At 39.6% G+C, this 18,523-nt stretch overlaps 1 protein-coding gene across 5 annotated transcripts in view; it reads left to right on the forward strand.

Annotated features, from left to right (window-relative positions):
• Nucleotides 1–11,523: 11,523 nt before the first annotated feature.
• The window catches only part of LOC120537745 (mucin-16-like), a 94,304-nt gene continuing 87,304 nt past the window's right edge, over nucleotides 11,524–18,523 (forward strand). The window contains exon 1 of one of the 5 annotated variants that reach the window (XM_039766912.1): nucleotides 11,524–11,711. In XM_039766912.1, coding sequence (XP_039622846.1) covers nucleotides 11,621–11,711 — 91 coding nt within the window. In that variant the 5' untranslated portion in view covers nucleotides 11,524–11,620. The remainder of the gene's footprint in view (nucleotides 11,712–18,523) is intronic. The other 4 variants (XM_039766913.1, XM_039766911.1, XM_039766909.1 and 1 more) reach the window with 4 other exon arrangements.

Below are 18,523 nucleotides of genomic sequence, written 5' to 3' on the forward strand. Positions count from 1 at the left end.
GTTTGTGTCTGTGTGTTACAATTTCCTGAGGACGGTCTTGAGCTAAAACAGCTTGACGGAGAAACACCAAACTCGAATCTTGAGCCTGTTATGAACTAATGATTAGTTTTTGAGCCAAATCGTGCAAGAGAAAGAGTCACTCTAGAGGAATCCTCAAATACCGTAATTCTGCAATTAATTAAAAATTCTTCTTGTCGATTGTTATCATAATGACCTATTTAAGATCAGAAAGATCAGCATCAGAGCGGTAAATAATTACTATAAGTTTATAGAATAGTTCAGGTAACTTGGTTCCTAGGCTGCAGAGCCTACTGACGCTCACATCCAATTGTTTTTGTTCAACTTGCAAAAAAAGTAAATTGTAGTTGAAATTCAAAGCCAATGATTCTTTTTATATCAGGGAATCCAAAACAAAATACACAAGCATTTCCCACAGTGTTTTCCCAATTGTCAGATAACTCTGAATATGTAAGACTTACTTTTTAAACCACTGTGACGCTGACATAACATGTCGTACATATCCAGTTAAACAACAACATTTATTTATATAGCACATTTTCATACAAAAAGTGCTTTACAAAATGAAGAATAGAAAACTAGAAGAAAATAAGTCAACATTAATTAACATAGAATAAGTAAGGTCCGATGGCCAGGGTGGACAGAATAAACAAAAAAAAAAACTCCAGACGGCTGGAGAAAAAAATAAAATCTGCAGGGGTTTCCAGACCAAGAGACCGCCCAGTCCCCTCTGGGCAATCTACCTAACATAAATGAAACAGTCCTCTTTGTATTTAGGATTCTCATGGAAGGACTTGATGATGATGATGGTCACGTAGACTTCTGTCTTTCAGTCCATCAATGTTGGAGCATCATGATGCTTTGAAAAAGAAACAGAAGAGAGAGTTGGGGTCAGTACAGATTTTAGAGCCACCATGAATAGTTATTATGATGAATTGAACATACAGAGTATCAGTATTAAGTTAAAGTGAAGTTATAAAAAGGCCATATTAAAGTAATGTGTTTTCAGCAGTGTTTTAAAGTGCTCTACTGTATCAGCCTGGTGAATTCCTATTGGCAGGCTATTCCAGATTTTAGGTGCATAACAGCAGAAGGCCACCCGCCTCACCACTTCTTTTAAGTTTAGCTTTTGGAATTCTAAGGAGACACTCATTTGAAGATCTAAGGTTACGATTTGGAATATAAGGTGTCAGACATTCCGATATATACGATGGAGCGAGATTATTTAAGGCTTTATAAACCATAAGCAGAATTTTAAAGTCAATCCTGAATGACACAGGTAACCAGTGTAGTGACATCAAAACTGGAGAGATGTGTTTGGATTTTCTTTTCCTAGTTAGGATTCTAGCAGCTGTATTCTGCACTCGTTGCAAATGATTTATGTCTTTTTTGGGTAGTCCTGAGAGGAGTGCGTTACAGTAATCTAGTCGACTGAAAAGAAAAGCGTGAAATTAATTTCTCAGCATCTTTCAATGATATAAGAGGTCTAACTTTTGCTATGTTTCTTAAGTGAAAAAATGCTGTCCTAGTGGTCTGATGAATATGCGATTTAAAATTCAGATTACAGTAAACAGTTAAGTTTTTTACTTCCGTCTTAACTTTTAATCCTAATGCATCAAGTTTATTTCTGATAACCTCATTGAATCCATTATTGCCAATTACTAAAATTTCAGTTTTCTCTTTATTTAGTTTGAGAAAATTACTATTCATCCATTCAGAAATACCAGTAAGACATTGTGTTAGTGAATCGAGAGAGTCGGTGTCATCAGGTGCTATTGATAAGTACAGTTGTGTGTCATCAGCATAGCTGTGGTAGCTCACGTTGTGCCCTGAGATAATCTGACCTAACGGAAGCATGTAGATCGAAAAGAGCAGCGGACCCAGGATAGAGCCTTGTGGAACACCATATAGAATATCATGTGTCTTTGAGATGTGATTACCAGAACTCACAAAGAATTTTCTCCCTGCCAGGTAGGATTCAAACCAATTTAAGACACTGCCAGAGAGGCCCACACATTGACTAAGGCGATTTCTAAGAATATTATGATCAATGGTGTCAAATGCGGCACTCAGATCTAGGAGGATGAGAACAGATAAATGGCCTCTGTCTGCATTTACCCGCAAGTCATTTACTACTTTAACGAGTGCAGTTAAACTTGTTAGTAATGTGGTGGAAACCATACCACAAAATTTTGGCAGCCACAAAAACAACAAGGGTGTTGGAAAAAAATGTTTCACTATCTGAAAATAAAGCCAAAACAAATAAGTATTGCACGTATCATGGATTCAGTAGCCTAGAAATCCGTAATTGGCACAAATTCCAATGCAAGATTTTTTTTAGTAACAGTAAAAAAAATGAATTTTAATGCAATCACAAGAAAATTAGGTCATCTGAACAGTAAGCACAGACATAGTTTAAAGGTTTTAAAATGTCTTTTCTGGCCTACTCTGACTACAATTCCAAAGTATTACATCAAAACAAAAATCACTTTTGTGTTTTGTAGCTAATTTGACAAATGGGGAGTCTAAATAAAATTTCTACAAACATTAGCAGCATAGATTTTACATATGTATTCTGTTATAAAACTGATAAAATAAATAAAGAGCACAGACTTTATATTTATCTTGAAAATATTATATTGTGGTGTCAGACCCTATTCGTGTACACATTACCTTTTCTGACTTTAGAAATGAACATGAAATTATAACTTTAATATCTGCAATGAAACCTACCATCTTTCCCTTGGACGCAATCCCAAAAAAATACTAGTATAAAGGTCTATCATTGTTGTGGCTGCTCTCATTCTTAACATTATAAACAGGTCATTATTGACTGGCACAGTTCCTAATGCAGTGAAAGTACATTACTGTCAGACCATTATTAAATAAATCAGAGCTAGACCTAAATATGCAGTGCTCAATTGTAACTCTATTTCAAATTTGTCTTTTTTTTTTTTTTTAAAGTACTTAAAATAGTTATTAATGTTGTGACAGATAGGGGGCGCTATCGCTCCCTTGAACCCCTGTCCATGATTCCAGACACCAGGTAAAAGTCCAAATGATGACTTTATTAAATCGCCACAGTGCACAAAGCACCCTCTCCTCCTCAATACTCATAAAAAATCACAATTAACACAATAATCCAATCCTCCGACTCCCAGACGCATTGCCACCCTTCCACCCAGCTCAGCTTGCCGTCTGGGAGCTCCCACAATCCTTTTATATTCCCTGACCCGGAAGTGTTCCCAATCCCCAGTCCATGTGATCTTGTATCACTTCCGCGTCAGGTAAAAAGTCCGTTTCTTCACCCCGGAAGCACGTCATTCCCCTTGTCCACGTGACTTGGACGTACTTCCGGGGCGTAGGGTAAATAACCGTTGTTCCCCCTTGCAGCGTCTCCTAGTGACCCCCATGGCATCCAGCAGGGCTGCATATAAAAACTGCAATGTCCATGATGCCCTGCTGGTCTTCGGAGAACCTCCATACTGCAGAGAGGGCTCCACCTGGCGGCTTGGGGGTATTGGCCGAGATAAACAGCCGGCCATACACCACAATGTGCAACTTCAGTCTCACCTTACTCGTTACAATGAGACGTTTCTGTCTGGCTTCCTCATCTGTTGCCTCACAGAAACGGCTTTATTCCATGTGGTCAATGACAGTTTATTGCATTCTGATAAAGGAAACATTACAGTTTTAAGCACAATCTTTGACATCACAGACCTCTCTATTAATTTTAGATAGACGTGACAATCACGCTGGCATCTCCGGCACTATCCCTCAATGGTTCAGTTCATAATTATCTAGTCGATTGTGGTTCTGTCATTCGGTGCTGAAGTCAGATATGGTTTCCCTGAGGGATCAGTACTTGGACTGGTACAAAGCCTCCTTTACAGTATATGCTACCTCTGGGAGATATCGATAGAAAACATACCACTCATTTCACTTGTGTGAAGTTGATACCTAGCCATGTTTTTCCTTCAAATGATGTTTCTGCCATTGTGTTAGTTATTTAATTAATTAAGGTATTAGGATAAGTGAGGCGGCACGGTGGCGCAGTGGTAGCGCTGCTGCCTCGCAGTTAGGAGATCCGGGTTCGCTTCCTGGGTCCTCCCTGCGGGGAGTTTGCATGTTCTCCCCGTGTCTGCATGGGTTTCCTCCCACAATCCAAAGACATGCAGGTTAGGTGGATTGGCGATTCTAAATTGGCCCTAGTGTGTGCTTGGTGTGTATGTGTGTCCTGCGGTGGGTTGGCACCCTGCCCAGGATTGGTTCCTGCCTTGTGCCCTTTGTTGGCTGGGATTGGCTCCAGCAGACCCCCGTGACCCTGTATTCGGATTCAGCGGCTTAGAAAATGGATGGATAAGTGATGGCTGCTTTTTTTAAAATACAGCAAAAAAACAATAATAGCATTAGGAATGTTGCTTTAGATAGCAACAAGATAATAATATGAGGGATGTTCAAAAAGTTTCCACACTTTTTTAAAACTCTGTTCATTAAGAATTTCAAAAACAAGCTACATCACTTTTCTACATAGTCCCTTCATTTGCGATGCAATTTTCCCAGCACAGTACTAACTTTTTAATGCCCAATTGCTACTCCTCTCCACTCCGCTTTCCAATGAAAATATAAAGTGCGGAAACTTTTTGAATGTCCCTCGTAATACTAATACTAATAATAATATATTTTATTTATATAGCACCTTTCAAAGGTGATACCCTTGAACTAATAATAATAATAATAATAATTCTTTAGATTTATATAGCGTTTTCTCACTAGTCCAAGCTCTTTTACCTTAGTGAGTGGGGAGCCTCTTCAGCCATCACTAATGATCTTGTCACCTTTCAACTCAGTAAACCTAAACATTATGTTTTACTAAATTAGAGCACAATTTAGACATTCTCTTTGCCACCAGTCTTTTACCACACACTTCTTAAAACCTGTTTTTTGCCTTTTAAGATGATGCTAGGCGTTTTTTCCTGTAGCTGTGTCTTTTATAGGTTTCCAAATTCGAGCAGCTACTGAGTTGGCAAGGTGGGATCCAGAATGAGTCACAACGTGTAACAAAAGAACTTTCTCTGTCCAATAAAGTTCATTTTAAAAAGGGTTAAAATTTAGTTTTGTTATGTCTGACTGATTGTATGGAATTTTACAGTACTTGCTTTAAATACATTCAATAAAAGTAAAAACAATAAATAAATAAAAAGGTTTACTGTAGTGAAAATTTAAAAAAGAACAAATCACAGAAATTCAGAAAAAGGTTATAACACAGGCAGAATAAAAAGCAAAAATCAAAAGCATGTTTCTTCTCTCTTTTATTACAATCTGGCTTTGTCCTGTTAAGCTGCAGTTAGTTATTTTCTATACTTAAAAGTTGTTATTTTTCAATGGCAAACTTAAATAGGCTCCACTGTAGTACATCAGTACGTTTTTATTATATTCAGTACCTTCTGTACGTCTAGTTCAGTTTGAAACTGTTTGCCCTCCATGCCTTACAAACTGCAAGGCAGATCATAAACTGAACTCACTGGTAGTCACCATGATAAGAAATAATTAGAATATTCCATTTATAATTGAGCTTGTAGGTGTTATAATAGAACCTCCCATTGACTATGAATTAATACATAGTGTAAGCCACTAGGGGGCGTACCGCCACCCTAACCCCCGACACAGACAGACAGGACACAGGTTCACTCAACACTCGTGTTCTTTTACAGTTTGTGCACACATTCCCAACACCACAATACACCAATATACAGTTCATCCGCCTACACTCTTCCTCAGGCTTTGTCTACTCCTTCCTTCCAACTCTGGCCCCTCCATGAAGTGAGGTGACTCCTCTTATTGAGGTCCTGGGAGTGTTCCAGGTGGCTCGTCAGTATTACCTGGAATCACTTCCAGGTGCGCTGGAGGTCCTCTACAGGGCTCTGCAGGTCCCCCTGGCAGCCCCCATGGAACCCAACAGGGTTTCATCAAACTCCAGTTCCCGGTACGCTTTGTGGGAATCTGTGGTGCCACAGCCACTCAGAAGGGCTGTCCTCTTGTGAGGTATTACTTCATCAATGCCCTCTCACCTGGTCCTGCCACTCTGCTGGTGTCCCAGCCAGGTAGTGGCAGTGGCCGCCCATCGCAATAGGCAAACATTTTAACATAACTAAGGACATACTTTTATTGCTTAACATAACCTAACTAACAAATGGCTCTTATAATTCTGTTTTCCTACTTTTATAACAATTTGGGTATTTTTACGCTTGTTTTGAAGGTTTTTTTTTTTGACCACTGAAAATAATTCTATTGTTGTAAATTCTCTATTCCTCTTGAATTTAACTATAAAAGACTTTTTTAGACTGTTTCATCTGCCATTCTGTAAACTCGTGATTGCGGCTGTTTTGTTTTCCCATTGTTAGGGCCAGTGCACCGGTTGTTAGGGGTGTGTCCTCTGAGGCTGTGACTGAAAGAAAGGTCACCCGTCAAAATGTCATCTGAGCCGCAGGGTCAAAACCCAAATCTCTTATTGCTTTTGCTTACTTTTCCATTTTTGATTCCTAATTTTATTGACTTTAGCTTTTGTTTTGTTTTTTTTTTTTCCACACATTTTTATCTCATGTTTTGATGCTCTGTTATTATTATATGTTCTCCCCGTGTCTGCGTGGGTTTCCTCCTGGTACTCCGGTTTCCTTCCACAGTCCAAAGACATGCAGGTTAGGTGCATTGCCGATCCTAAATTGTCCCTAGTGTGTGCTTGGTGAGGGTGTGTGTGTGTGTGTGTGTGTGTGCGTGACCCTGTAGTTAGGATATAGAATGACTGACTGACTGACTGACCGCTCGTTATTATTGATCTCTCGGTTTTGTCCCTTTTTCTGGCTTTGTTCTTCTTTTGGCCCACTCTCAAGCCTTGCCTGTTCACAGACATAAGGTGTTTATTAACTATGCAGAACACAGAGAAGTTAATTCCTGCATTTATGTCTAGCAGAATTGGTGACCACAGTGCATTATCCATAGGCTGTTCAAACATTTCTATTGATAGCCATCAATTAATTTCAAAATGCTACTATGAGGATTATCGCTGGAAGTAAAAACTAATACCCTATAACTCCTGTTCAGCAGTTTTTATACTGGCTTCCAGTTACATTTAGACCTGATTTCAAAACTTTTATTCATTAATAAGTTTTAAATATCCTTGGTCTATTTTCTTACCTATTCATTCGTACCAAAGTTTATGTTAAAATTTCAAATTTTCAAAGTCTAGCATTAATAAAAAAAACAGTAGGGGTGGTCAAACTTTAAGCTGCTGGGCCCCATAGCTATAGAATGATCTGCCTACTTGTGTAAATGATACCCCAGTGGTCTCTGCATTTCATTTCAGTTCAGGCTGAAGAGCTGTGATTTGAGTCTGGGATACCTTGAGTAGAGCCGTTGATCAGCTGCTCATATTGCATTTCTGTTTGTTAAGGATTTGCACAAAAAAAAAAAACAAGCATGGCAATCTTTATGACGTGTTACTTACCCTTCTTTATTCTACTTTCCTTCTTAGTATCTTGCTGTGTCACTTGCTGTTTCTTCTGTTAATAGGAAATGACACCAGAGTTATTGGGAGCCTTAAAACGAAAGGATTTTGTTATCTTATCAGACTGCCTAATGTTAAAATAGCCTGGAGTGTGGGTAGCAGGCTGGCATTGAGTAGGTCATCAGAACTGTGACTTTGTCCAATTTTTTACTGTGACTTTGTTAAACCCCTTCTGGCATTTCTTCACACTTTCTGAGAAAAGTTGGGTGACATGCCACCCGTGCTCCTTAAATCATTGAATGGTTTTGCAGAAGCTTTCTAAGGCTGCATGGTCCTTGCTTTCCAGGGCCTGATAAAGTTCTTTCCACAAGTGGACTTTACTTAATCTTAGGAGCTGATACCTTTTTACACAGGGTCATTGTACATTGGAAGGCTTTATTTGTAATATAAAGATTAAAATCTGGTGCAATGTCGTCACTTATGACTGTTACATAGGACTTGGAAAAATATTTTCTCTTTTAAATGCTTGGTAAATACACATTAAAATGAATAAAATGTGAAAGAAACAGCGAATAGTAATTTACTGAGCTGTAATAAGCAACATCTCAAGATCTTTTCAAGCAGCCATCAAATTCCACTTTGACCTTGTGAATGTTTTTCAGTCTCTTTTGACATTTTCCATATAGTGTCAAAGACTGCAATGAGTAAAGCAATCCAGTCCCTACATAGTGCCAGACGCGTGACTGTGTAAGGCCTTGTATTTGGTAACGAGTTCTCCAAGCCTGTACACGGCAAAGAGTGACATTTAATAAAAACTGTATTCAATGCTGCACGTTAATCTTTCCATTTTGTCATTTTACATCTGCAGAGAAGTCCATTTTCAGGTTTTTCCCCATTTCCAGAATACTTGCTAAGGCATGACTAGTTTCTATGCCAATTCACATAGCATTTTAATTTCTGTTTTTTGTTTTTTTGTTATTTGCTCCTGGTGAAGGAAGAATAAGTTGGAGCATATCTGACATGTAATGCATTTTTGCAATATGTTCAAAGCCAGTAGGCCAGGGGAGTGTGAACTTGTGCCGCTTTGCTGATATGCAACTATTTATGGGGTACACACAGAGGGGTTATTTTAATGTTTCTACATTGTGAGTCCCGCTAGATGAAGTGACTCCCAGCTATAGATGAGTGGGAACAAACAGAGGAACTAACATTGTGAATTATAGCACTGCATTGTATGGCATGCCACACACATTCATCTATTTGTACTCACCAGTATATCCTTGGGTATACACATAAAACAACACACCTAAAACAGTGTGGAGTGTAGATGGGTGCAAAATTTACACAGACACAGAAAGCTGAGGGTTATGTTGCGAGGAACCTTATCAGATCTGGGTGAAGTTAAGAGTGGTGTTCAGCAGGGGTCAGTGCTAAGCTGCTGCTATTTTTGATATATAGAAATGATTTGGATAGCAATATACAGTAAGAAACAAGCTGGTTAAGTTTGCTGATGAAACAATACTAAGTGGATTGGCAGATAATTCAGAATCCGTTGAATCATCACAGAGGGACTTGGACAGCACACAGGCATGGACAAATTTGTAGAAGATTAAATTTAATGTCAGTAAATGTAAATTATTACATGTAGGTTTGAATATACAACGGGGGGTCTGAAAATCAAAAGTATACCTTATAGCAATATTTCCCAACCTTGGTCCTGGGGGTCCACTGTGGTTGCAGGTTTTTGTTCCATCCAGCTTCTGTTTTTAATTGGACTCCTGGGCTAATTAATTGATGTGTTATTTCCCAAGTTCTGTGTTTTGGGAACAATATAGAAATTAGAAAACTAAGTTTGGTAAAAAATATATATATATATATATATACTGTATAGTGAAAGATGGCCCGGACACAGACAGACGGACATCGTTTCTTCACCCAACACACTTTTATTTACACTACTTATATTTACAGTTTAGTTCAGTACACTTCCCAGTGCCTCCAGCACCGATCCCCCAATGTCCAGGCCTCACAGTCCAGATGCCTTTCTGGCCGCCTCCAGTCCTCTCTCCAGCTCCGTCCTTCTTCCACCCGACTTCCGCTACTGAATGAAGGGAGGCGCCCTTATATAGGAACCCGGATGGGCTCCAGCTGCTTCCCGGCATTCCTCCGCAGACACGCCCCTGTGTGGCGGTAGTACCGGCTGCACACCGGAAGCCATCCGGGTGTCCCCTGTCTTCTTTCCCCCAGCAATTCCTGGTGTGGCGGAAGTGCTGGGCTCCAGGGTTGTTCAGGCACCGAGGTGCCACCTGGCGGTGGCCACGGGCCCCTACAGGGTTGGGCTTCCAAGCCCTCTACCCGTGGCCCCCAATACAACCAGGGCGGTCGCCCCCTCGTGGTCTGGAGGAGGTACAAGCCCTCCTCCGGTCCTCCTGGGTGTCCCGGCTGGCTCCACCCCCAGCCGAATGCCACAATATATATATATATTGTGGGGTACAGTCTGGACACAGACAGGTAGACATGCTGGTTTCACCACACACATGTTTATTTGCACTCTTATTTACAGTAAAGTGCACAAACCCAGTGCCTCAGCACCAATCACCCCTTTAAGTCCTGGCCGCACAATGCCTTTTCAGTCTTCAGACTGCCTCCACTCCTCTCCTCCGAGCTCCGTCCACTTCCACCCGACTCTCACCATCGAATGGAGGGAGGCGGCCCCTTTTGTACACCCCCGGATGGGCACCAGGTGCTTCCTGAGGAGCCTCCGCCGACACACCCTGTGTGGCGGAAGTCTTAGCTGTGTTGCCGGAAGCCCTCCGGGTGTCCCTGATCCTATTTCCCCCAGCACTTCCTGGTGTGGCGGAAGTGATGAGGTCCAGGGCTCCAAAGGCATTGGGGCGTCCCCTGGCGGTGGCCATGGGCCCCTACAGGGTTGGGCTTCCAAGCCCTCTACACGTGGCCCCCAACACAATCAGGACAGTCGCCCCCTCGTGGTCTGGAGGAGGCACAAGCCCTCCTCTGGTCCTCCTGGACGTCCCGGCTGGGTACCACCCCCAGCCGCGTGCCACTATATATATATATATATATTGTGATGTATGGCCCATACCTCCACGCCGCCAGGTGGAGCCCTTCCTGCAGTATGGAGGTGCCCTGAAGATCAGCAGGGCATCATGGACATTGGAGTCTGTATGCACAGCCCTGCTGGATACCATGGGAGCCGCTAGGAGACGCTGCAGGGAGGAACAATGTTTATTTGCCTTACGCCCCGGAAGTACGTCCGAGTCACATGGACAAGGGGAATGTTCCTTCTGATCTCCTCAGACAACTCTCTCCTCTTCTTTCTCTGGTCCATGGCCAGTGTGGGACACACGATGATACCAAACAGCAGAGTGATGATGTTTCTCCATTTAAATTGGCTTAATGACTAATTGCATAATCGGAGACATGTGTGATACAAATTAAAGAAAAAAAGCTAGATTGAGAAATCACTCGAGTCCAATTATTTATCATCTTTGTAGAGTAAGCAACACTTGATCTCTTTCACACTTGCTTTGCTTTACTTGATGACTTATCAATGGCATGCAGGTACACAGGGGACAATGACTATTCAGTTAGCCACGTTTCAGGAAGGCAGTCAGCATGTCTTCATTGAGCTTAAGGCTACCAAAAAATCTGTCCACATCTGTGTGATGGGTACAGGAGCAAATCCTTCTAAATACTTGAAACAGTTCACTAAGATGTTTTCTAGGGTCTACAGGATAAAGAGAATGAACAAACCAAAAACATCACATGTTTGTTCGTGTTTTCATCAGTTTAAAAATAACTTTTAAATGGGTTAAGGAGTGCTGCATAGTTATGCGCAGTAATGGTCTAAAATGACACTACCTTATGAAGTAACATTTCACAAATGAGGTCCTTTAGGCTATTAAGTGCATGAGGAGGAGCAGTTACAGTACATGCAATTTACCACTCCTATGGACGTCTAAGTGCGGCACAGGAGCAAAACAGGTGTGGTATTAATTGTCAGGCGTGTTTAAAGAATACCAAAAAGGTAGCCATCCTACAGAATCAACTACGTTCTGCTGTCATTCAGGACACATTATGCATCTACATAAGATGGACTGGAAACTACATTTCTGGAAGTGCAATTTTATTTTGCTGCCTATTGTAATACTACTTTTTTATTTTCAAGGTACGTCTTTTTATATAATATAACAATTCCTTAGCTTATCAATACAAATTTGAAAATATTTACTAGAGTAAATATTTATAATGTGAATGTGAAGTAAAAAGATATCAGCTATACAGTTATTGTATTGCATGTAACTGACAATTTCATGCTTGAGAAAGTCAGGGTATGTTATAACAGCTGAAGCACAGCGTCAAGGAGTGGGTGGCATTGGTCAGGCAATAGTGGGTCCAATGGGTCCATCACACCACACCACTATTGTACTGGACAATGCAAAAAAAAAAAATATACAGTATATATACAGTATAGTACACATATATTTATCAGGCGTAAGATAATTATTATTGGACAATATTTTTATGTTTTAGAAGTTAAAACAATGTGTTTCCTAAAATGAATGAATATAACATTAAAGTGAACATGTGGATGTATTAGAATATATTATTGCTTTTATAATATGCCATATAATATAATATAATATAATAATAATAACTAATAAAAATCTGAATTATAATCATTATAAATAATATTTTTTTATAATATGCCACATGTTGGTTTTTATAATATGACACATGGAAAAAATAAAAGTGACCATCTTTAATATGCCATTTATTGACTGTGACTTAATTCTTTTCAAATGTAAGTACAATGATTTTTTTTATTGATGAGGAGAAACTGAAGAAATTAAAATATTCCATAGACAGCAAGGTAGTACCAATAACTTTAGCTTGTCTTGATCACCATGAAATTTGGGGCTTATCTTTAGCATTGATTAATTTTTTAGTATTTCCACGCTTCGCTGTGCTGCAGTGACTAAGGTAATGGAGTTTAACCCGAGGGTATTTGTTCAGTATCTGTGTCTGCCTCCCTATGTGACCCTAAACCAGCCTGTCGATCAGTTAAGTAAAATGGATGTGAGCAAGTGTACTGCATCTTGCAATAATCATAGAGGTACTGTAAAATTCAGGAGGTTCCTTAATATGCAGGCCATTAGAAAAAGTTAGTTTATTAATCTACGTATATCAGTGATAGATGAAGCTGGGATAGACTCTGGCTTTTTGCAGCCTTGTGGTTGGTAGAAAACATGTGGGTCGATAGACAAGTATGTAATGCTTTATTATAAGTCTGCGCAATTATTGTATTTTAGTTAACTAAAAACTGGGCAGTAAGGATCATAACTAAATCTTTGCAGTATAAGCAATACAGTATAACTTGAGCTCTTCAGTCACTTTATTGACTTTTAGTTACACTTAAGAGTTTATTAAAAAATGTATTGTTAGACATCTACTCTCTATATATAAAATCCTAAACCTAAAAGTGCAACGATTTTGTACAACGATTTTATGTCACGTTTTTTAAAAGCAGATTTTTTTGTCTATAGGAATGTCAGTTAAAATGAATGGATCATTTATTTAGTCTCTTATAAATACTCATTGAAATTAGTGGACCTCAGTTTAACAGGAATACTCCAATCGGTAAAAGAGTAAATATTTTATTCTCATTTCATAATTTTTACTCCGTCAAATAATAATTAGTTTTTCTTTTACATATTTATAGAATTTCATGATTTTGACTCCAATAAACAATAATTTTTCTTTTGTACATTTACAGATTTTACTAATATTCTGGCCCCCCTAGTAAAGCATATCATTTAAATGACCTGATTCCCAACACAGGACAAAGAGACTCACACAGGACCAAAGTAGTTTTGCTAGCGTCTTTGGAGTATAGCAAGAAACTAAAGTTTGTGAAATTACTTGCATGATCTTCTTAGAACTTGTGGATCCCACACAGTAGATACCCCAGCCAGGAATAAAATATGGGGCAGAAATGACGTGAAGCAGCAATGCTTTTCACTCCATCAAAATCCTGTGTTTATTAGAATTTGAAGGCAATTTAAATGTTGCCTTTAACCTGCATTTGCTCCGTCCTGGATATGACGTTAATCTGCACCCAGCCCTGCATGTAGACCATCCAACCTGTAGGGAACAATCTGGGGGCTCCAGCCACCATAAAAACCTCCCATTGTTCCATTCCATCTGAAGTAGTGTGGTGCTGAGGTGTCACCCATTGCATGGCTGCACTTGGGTCCTATTAGGGGATCCTGAGTTGGTTTGTCATGTAGTGAGTGCAGCAATGCGCCGTATCAGTGTGTCCTCCTAACCTTCCTGAAAGCTCTAGAATCCTCAGTCTGAATTCTGTCCTGGAATCTGTGTAGAGTAGGGATGATCTCTGGCTAAATGATACACCGTTTTTTTTTTTACACTGTATCACAAAGATGTGACAATCTTAATTTGCTGTATGTGTGTGTGTGTTTTCTTGCCCAGGATTTGTAACTACTGAGTTACGGAATAAAGCCAGGGACATTGTGAGTCTGTAATGGAAAATTTAGGTGCAGAAAATACAGGGATTGTGTTTTCTTCAGGTTTAGATTTGAACGTTGTGTCATCCAGTCTATAATTAAAATACATACACATTTAGTTTATAATATAATTGATTTAGCTGATGGCATTTAGACATCAAAATTAACTCGGTGAGTACATGGAGAGGAATGTGCAGACAGCCTTGTGCTTTAGTCTCCAACATCTTAGCCACTAGGCCAGGCTGGTGGCACAGTGTTCTGTTTTGACAAAGCCTTTTCAAGATGAACACAATTAAAGGGCACTTTTGGTCCACTCCATCTGAACTAGTGTGGTGCTGAGGTATCGCCCATTGCATGGCTGCACTCGGGTCCTAATCTGGGATCCTAAGTTGGTTTTTCGTGTGGTGGGTGCGACAATGCACTGTGTCAGTGCGTGTTCCTAACCTAACCTTACTCAAAGAATACAGCAGGAGGAATTCAGTATTTCTCCGGGTAAAGCACTCTCAAGGTTAAAAGGACATGACCAGGATTAAGTACGGAATGAGGCAGTGGTGGGGACTGAACAGACAACTTTGTGCTTCATACTTCAATTCCTTAGCTTGTTGGCCACTGGGCATGTAAGCTGCTCAGTTAAATCACACACAGAATATCTGAGCTGTCATATATGCATTCCCTTATGACTGTGAATCTTTGTGTCTAACTTCAGGCTTCTTAATGCTAGCAACAATCATAAATTATGCAAAGTGACGTAAATCCACATCAGATGTAACATTTGCTCTCAGTTGCGCTAGTGGGGGAGTGTTCATCCAGCAAGCACTCTCATCAGCACGACATTCTCTACCTCAATAAGAGGATTATCAAAATTGCTTGAGCGGTTAATGATTCATCACTCGATTAAAAATTATTCAGACTAACTTAATGCTATAATTTGAGAGACGAAGGCTGGGCGGTTTTGGCTGATTTCTAATTTGAGTGTAGATGTTTTATTATGCTGGGTGCTTTCATCTCAAAGGAAAATTACAGGTAGTTTGATTTAGGAAGATTGTCATCCCTAGTAACATTTCTGTCAATGAAGGTTGTTTCATTTGTGTTGTGGAACAGCCCTGGTTGTAATTCAGCCCACAATAAAGCAGGGATCTTGGAGGGCCGCAGTGGTTGCAGGTTTTCATTCTAACACTTTTCTTCATTAGTAACCAGTTTTTGCTGCTAATTAGCGTCTTTTGAATTAATTTTAATTGACTTGTTCTTGAAGACTCCAACCCCTTAATTGTTTCTTTTTTCCTTCATTAGCAGTCAAACAATAATGAGATACAAAACATGACCAGCAAAGTGTAACCATCACACAATATCTGAAAGTAAAAAGGCTGGAGGTCTCAGGAATGTGGATTTGCTCAGGTCCCTAACACATTTTACCAGTGCTCTTAGAAAAGTAAAGAAAAAAATTAACAATTTTAAAAATGTCTCCTATTGCACAATGAAAGCAGCAACAAGCCATGGAATTAAAGAATGGGTTTAGTTAACAACAAGACTCGGTGCCTAATTAAGCAACTGGTTGGAGTGAAAATGATTGGAGTTTGAGGCCCTGACTTAGTTGGTCTTCTGTTGGCTCACTCACTTCACATTTCACTTCTGTTTGGGTGCCATTTAAGGAGAGAAATGAAGCAATTCAGAGGAATGAAGAAGAAATTCAGGGTAACAAATCTCAAAAAACAAGTGAATTAAAATGAAAGGAAAAGGAGATAATTAGCAGGAAAACCTGGTCACCAGTTAAGAAAATGATTAGAATGAAAACCTGCAGCCACTGCAGCCCTCCAGGAATGGAGTTTGAGGTCCCTGCTATAAAGCAAACAGAGGACAGAAAGACAAAAACTCTGATATAACCAGGAGAATGTTTCTCGCCCTGTTTGATACTCAGTGACAACTAAAAGACAAAGTGATGGAATCAATTAGGAATTCTAAAATGCTAGAATGTGGTATGTCCGTGATGCCGGACCAAGTTCTGGCTTCCTGCAATTCTGAAATGGAAATACATACATAACATTTTCAAACCTGCTTTATCTAACTCAGTGTGGGAAGCAAAATGGAAATAGTAGGCCAGAAAGTGAACAGGTACATGTCACATTGTACTTAACCGATAAAGCTGAATAAATGGTGTGAGACTATTCAGTGAATTTCAGAGTAGCACTGACATACTTTTAGCCATTCAGTCCTATAAATGGTGTATGATTGTGAGGATGGTTTTAGCAGGATAACGTATGCTTTTAAAAATAATAACTTCTTTCCACCCATCCCCTACCTTTATAACACACTGGTGAGGCCTCATCTGGAGTCCTGTGTGCAGTTTGGGTCTCCAGGCTACAAAAAGGACATAGCAGCACTAGAGAAGGTCCAGAGAAGAGCAACAGGGCTGATTCAGGGGTACAGGAGATGAGTTGTGAGGAAAGATTGAAAGAGCGGAGCCTTTACAGTTTAAGAAAAGAAGATGAAGAGGAGACCTGACTGAAGTGTTTAAAATTAGGAGGGGAATTAGTCCAGTGGATCAAGACTGTGATTTTAAAACTAGACATTAAGCCCGTTACAATAATGGGCGCTAGAACAGTAGTGCATAAACATTATTAGGGACAGTCTGTATTAAATGGCAAGGGACCTTGACCTCATTCTGTTTGTTGTCTTAATTTTTTTGTTAAAAATATTTTTGCAAGAAGCCTAAAGTAAAATAATATTAAAAATAAAATAGAAACGTCTATGACAACGCGTAAGTATAATTAATATTGCATTAGTGTAAAACTTTATAATCTGTAATACACAAGATCTGAAGAAGATATTTAGGAAAATGTTTTTATTTTTTTACCTCAGGAAATTTTTCAATAAAATTTCATTATAGATAACATTTTTTGTAAACACTCTTGTTCAGGACCATCTACAACGTTGACAACAACATCTGTAAAACTTCTAACTCTTTATAATGCAACATATAACTGACTGTGGCTGAATACTGGTTCTGGCAAGTAAATGGCAACTTTTTCTAAGGTTTGCCCTTGAGCTTTATTAATTGTTATGGCAAAGGCTAATGTAACTGGAAATTGTCGCCTTCTTATGGTAAAGGGTAAATTAGTAGAGGATAGAGCCAAATCAATACGGAGAATATTCTGATGCTCATTTTCTTTTTTACAATCGATCTATTTGCTTGTATTTTTCTTTTGTTGATGTTTATTTGCTGAGCCGACCGTTCTTCCAGGAGATGTTGCTTATATACGATTTGATTGTCTGTGTCTTTTGTCCTACTTAACGCGTCCTTTTTTTTGGGTGGCATGTTGTTAGTATATAGTTAGTTAGTAAACATGCACGGGGCAGTATGCGTGGCGTCTCCCCAGCAACGGATTTTATGTGCGTGGCCGCGACTACCCAATCAGCACTCTCCCCAGCAATGCTGTCCTTTATTTGCCTATCATGCGCGGCTACGCCATTCACTGTGTGCCCAGCTTCCATTGTGTGTGCGTTCACGATGCCGGTCGTACGGGTCGCACCGAGCCTCACGCATGCGTACTTCACCAAAAGACACACACACACGGACACCTGGACGCACACAGGGGTTTTATTAAAGAGGATGATGAGTTCATCAAGAGCACGGGGACACAGTTGGAAACTTGTTAAGGGTAAATTTCGCACAAACATTAGGAAATTTGTCTTTACACAAAGAACGATAGGCACTTGGAATAAACTACCAAGTAGTGTGGTAGACAGTAAGACTTTAAGGACTTTCAAAACTCGACTTGATGTTTTTTTTGAAGAAATAAGTGGATAGGACTGGCAAGCTTTGTTGGGCTGAATGGCCTGTTCTCGTCTAGAGTGTTCTAATGTTCTAATGAACACTTAATAAGAGGAATAAATAACTGAAAAACACGCAATCCAAATCAAAGTTCTCCTCAAGCCTGCTATTTCTCATAAAAATTTGACGAGAGAGAAGCTATCTTTATTCCCTTAATGAGAAAGATAGGATAATTCTGCCTCTGTGACAATGTGTCTTTATCCAGGCAATATAATTTGGAGTGTATCAAATCAAAGCTATGGCAATAGCACTGATCTGCAACATGACTAACCAGTTTTGCAGTTGTGTATCTGGTGACGCAGCACCAAGGATGCCATATCTGACCGTGATGGTTAGTGACGTGCAGTTTTGTCAGAATGCATTTAGCACATAGTCGTTTAGTGATCATTATATTTTTACTTAGCAGTTTTCTCAAACTGTATTTTGGTGTTCTAAATAACAGATAGTGTTACGTTGTTCAAACACCTCAGCCTATTCTGAGAATCAAGATTTAGGTAGAATAAGGGTAGCATAACGCATATAAAACAAATGTTTGAAATGTGTTTAATTTAAGCAACTCTGACTCTGGGGATAAACGCAGCAAAGGGGAGAAAAACGTTGCATTGATAATTAGTTTTGCAATAG

The sequence above is a fragment of the Polypterus senegalus genome, chromosome 10, assembly GCF_016835505.1.
Source record: "Polypterus senegalus isolate Bchr_013 chromosome 10, ASM1683550v1, whole genome shotgun sequence".
NCBI classification, from domain to species: Eukaryota; Metazoa; Chordata; class Cladistia; order Polypteriformes; family Polypteridae; genus Polypterus; species Polypterus senegalus.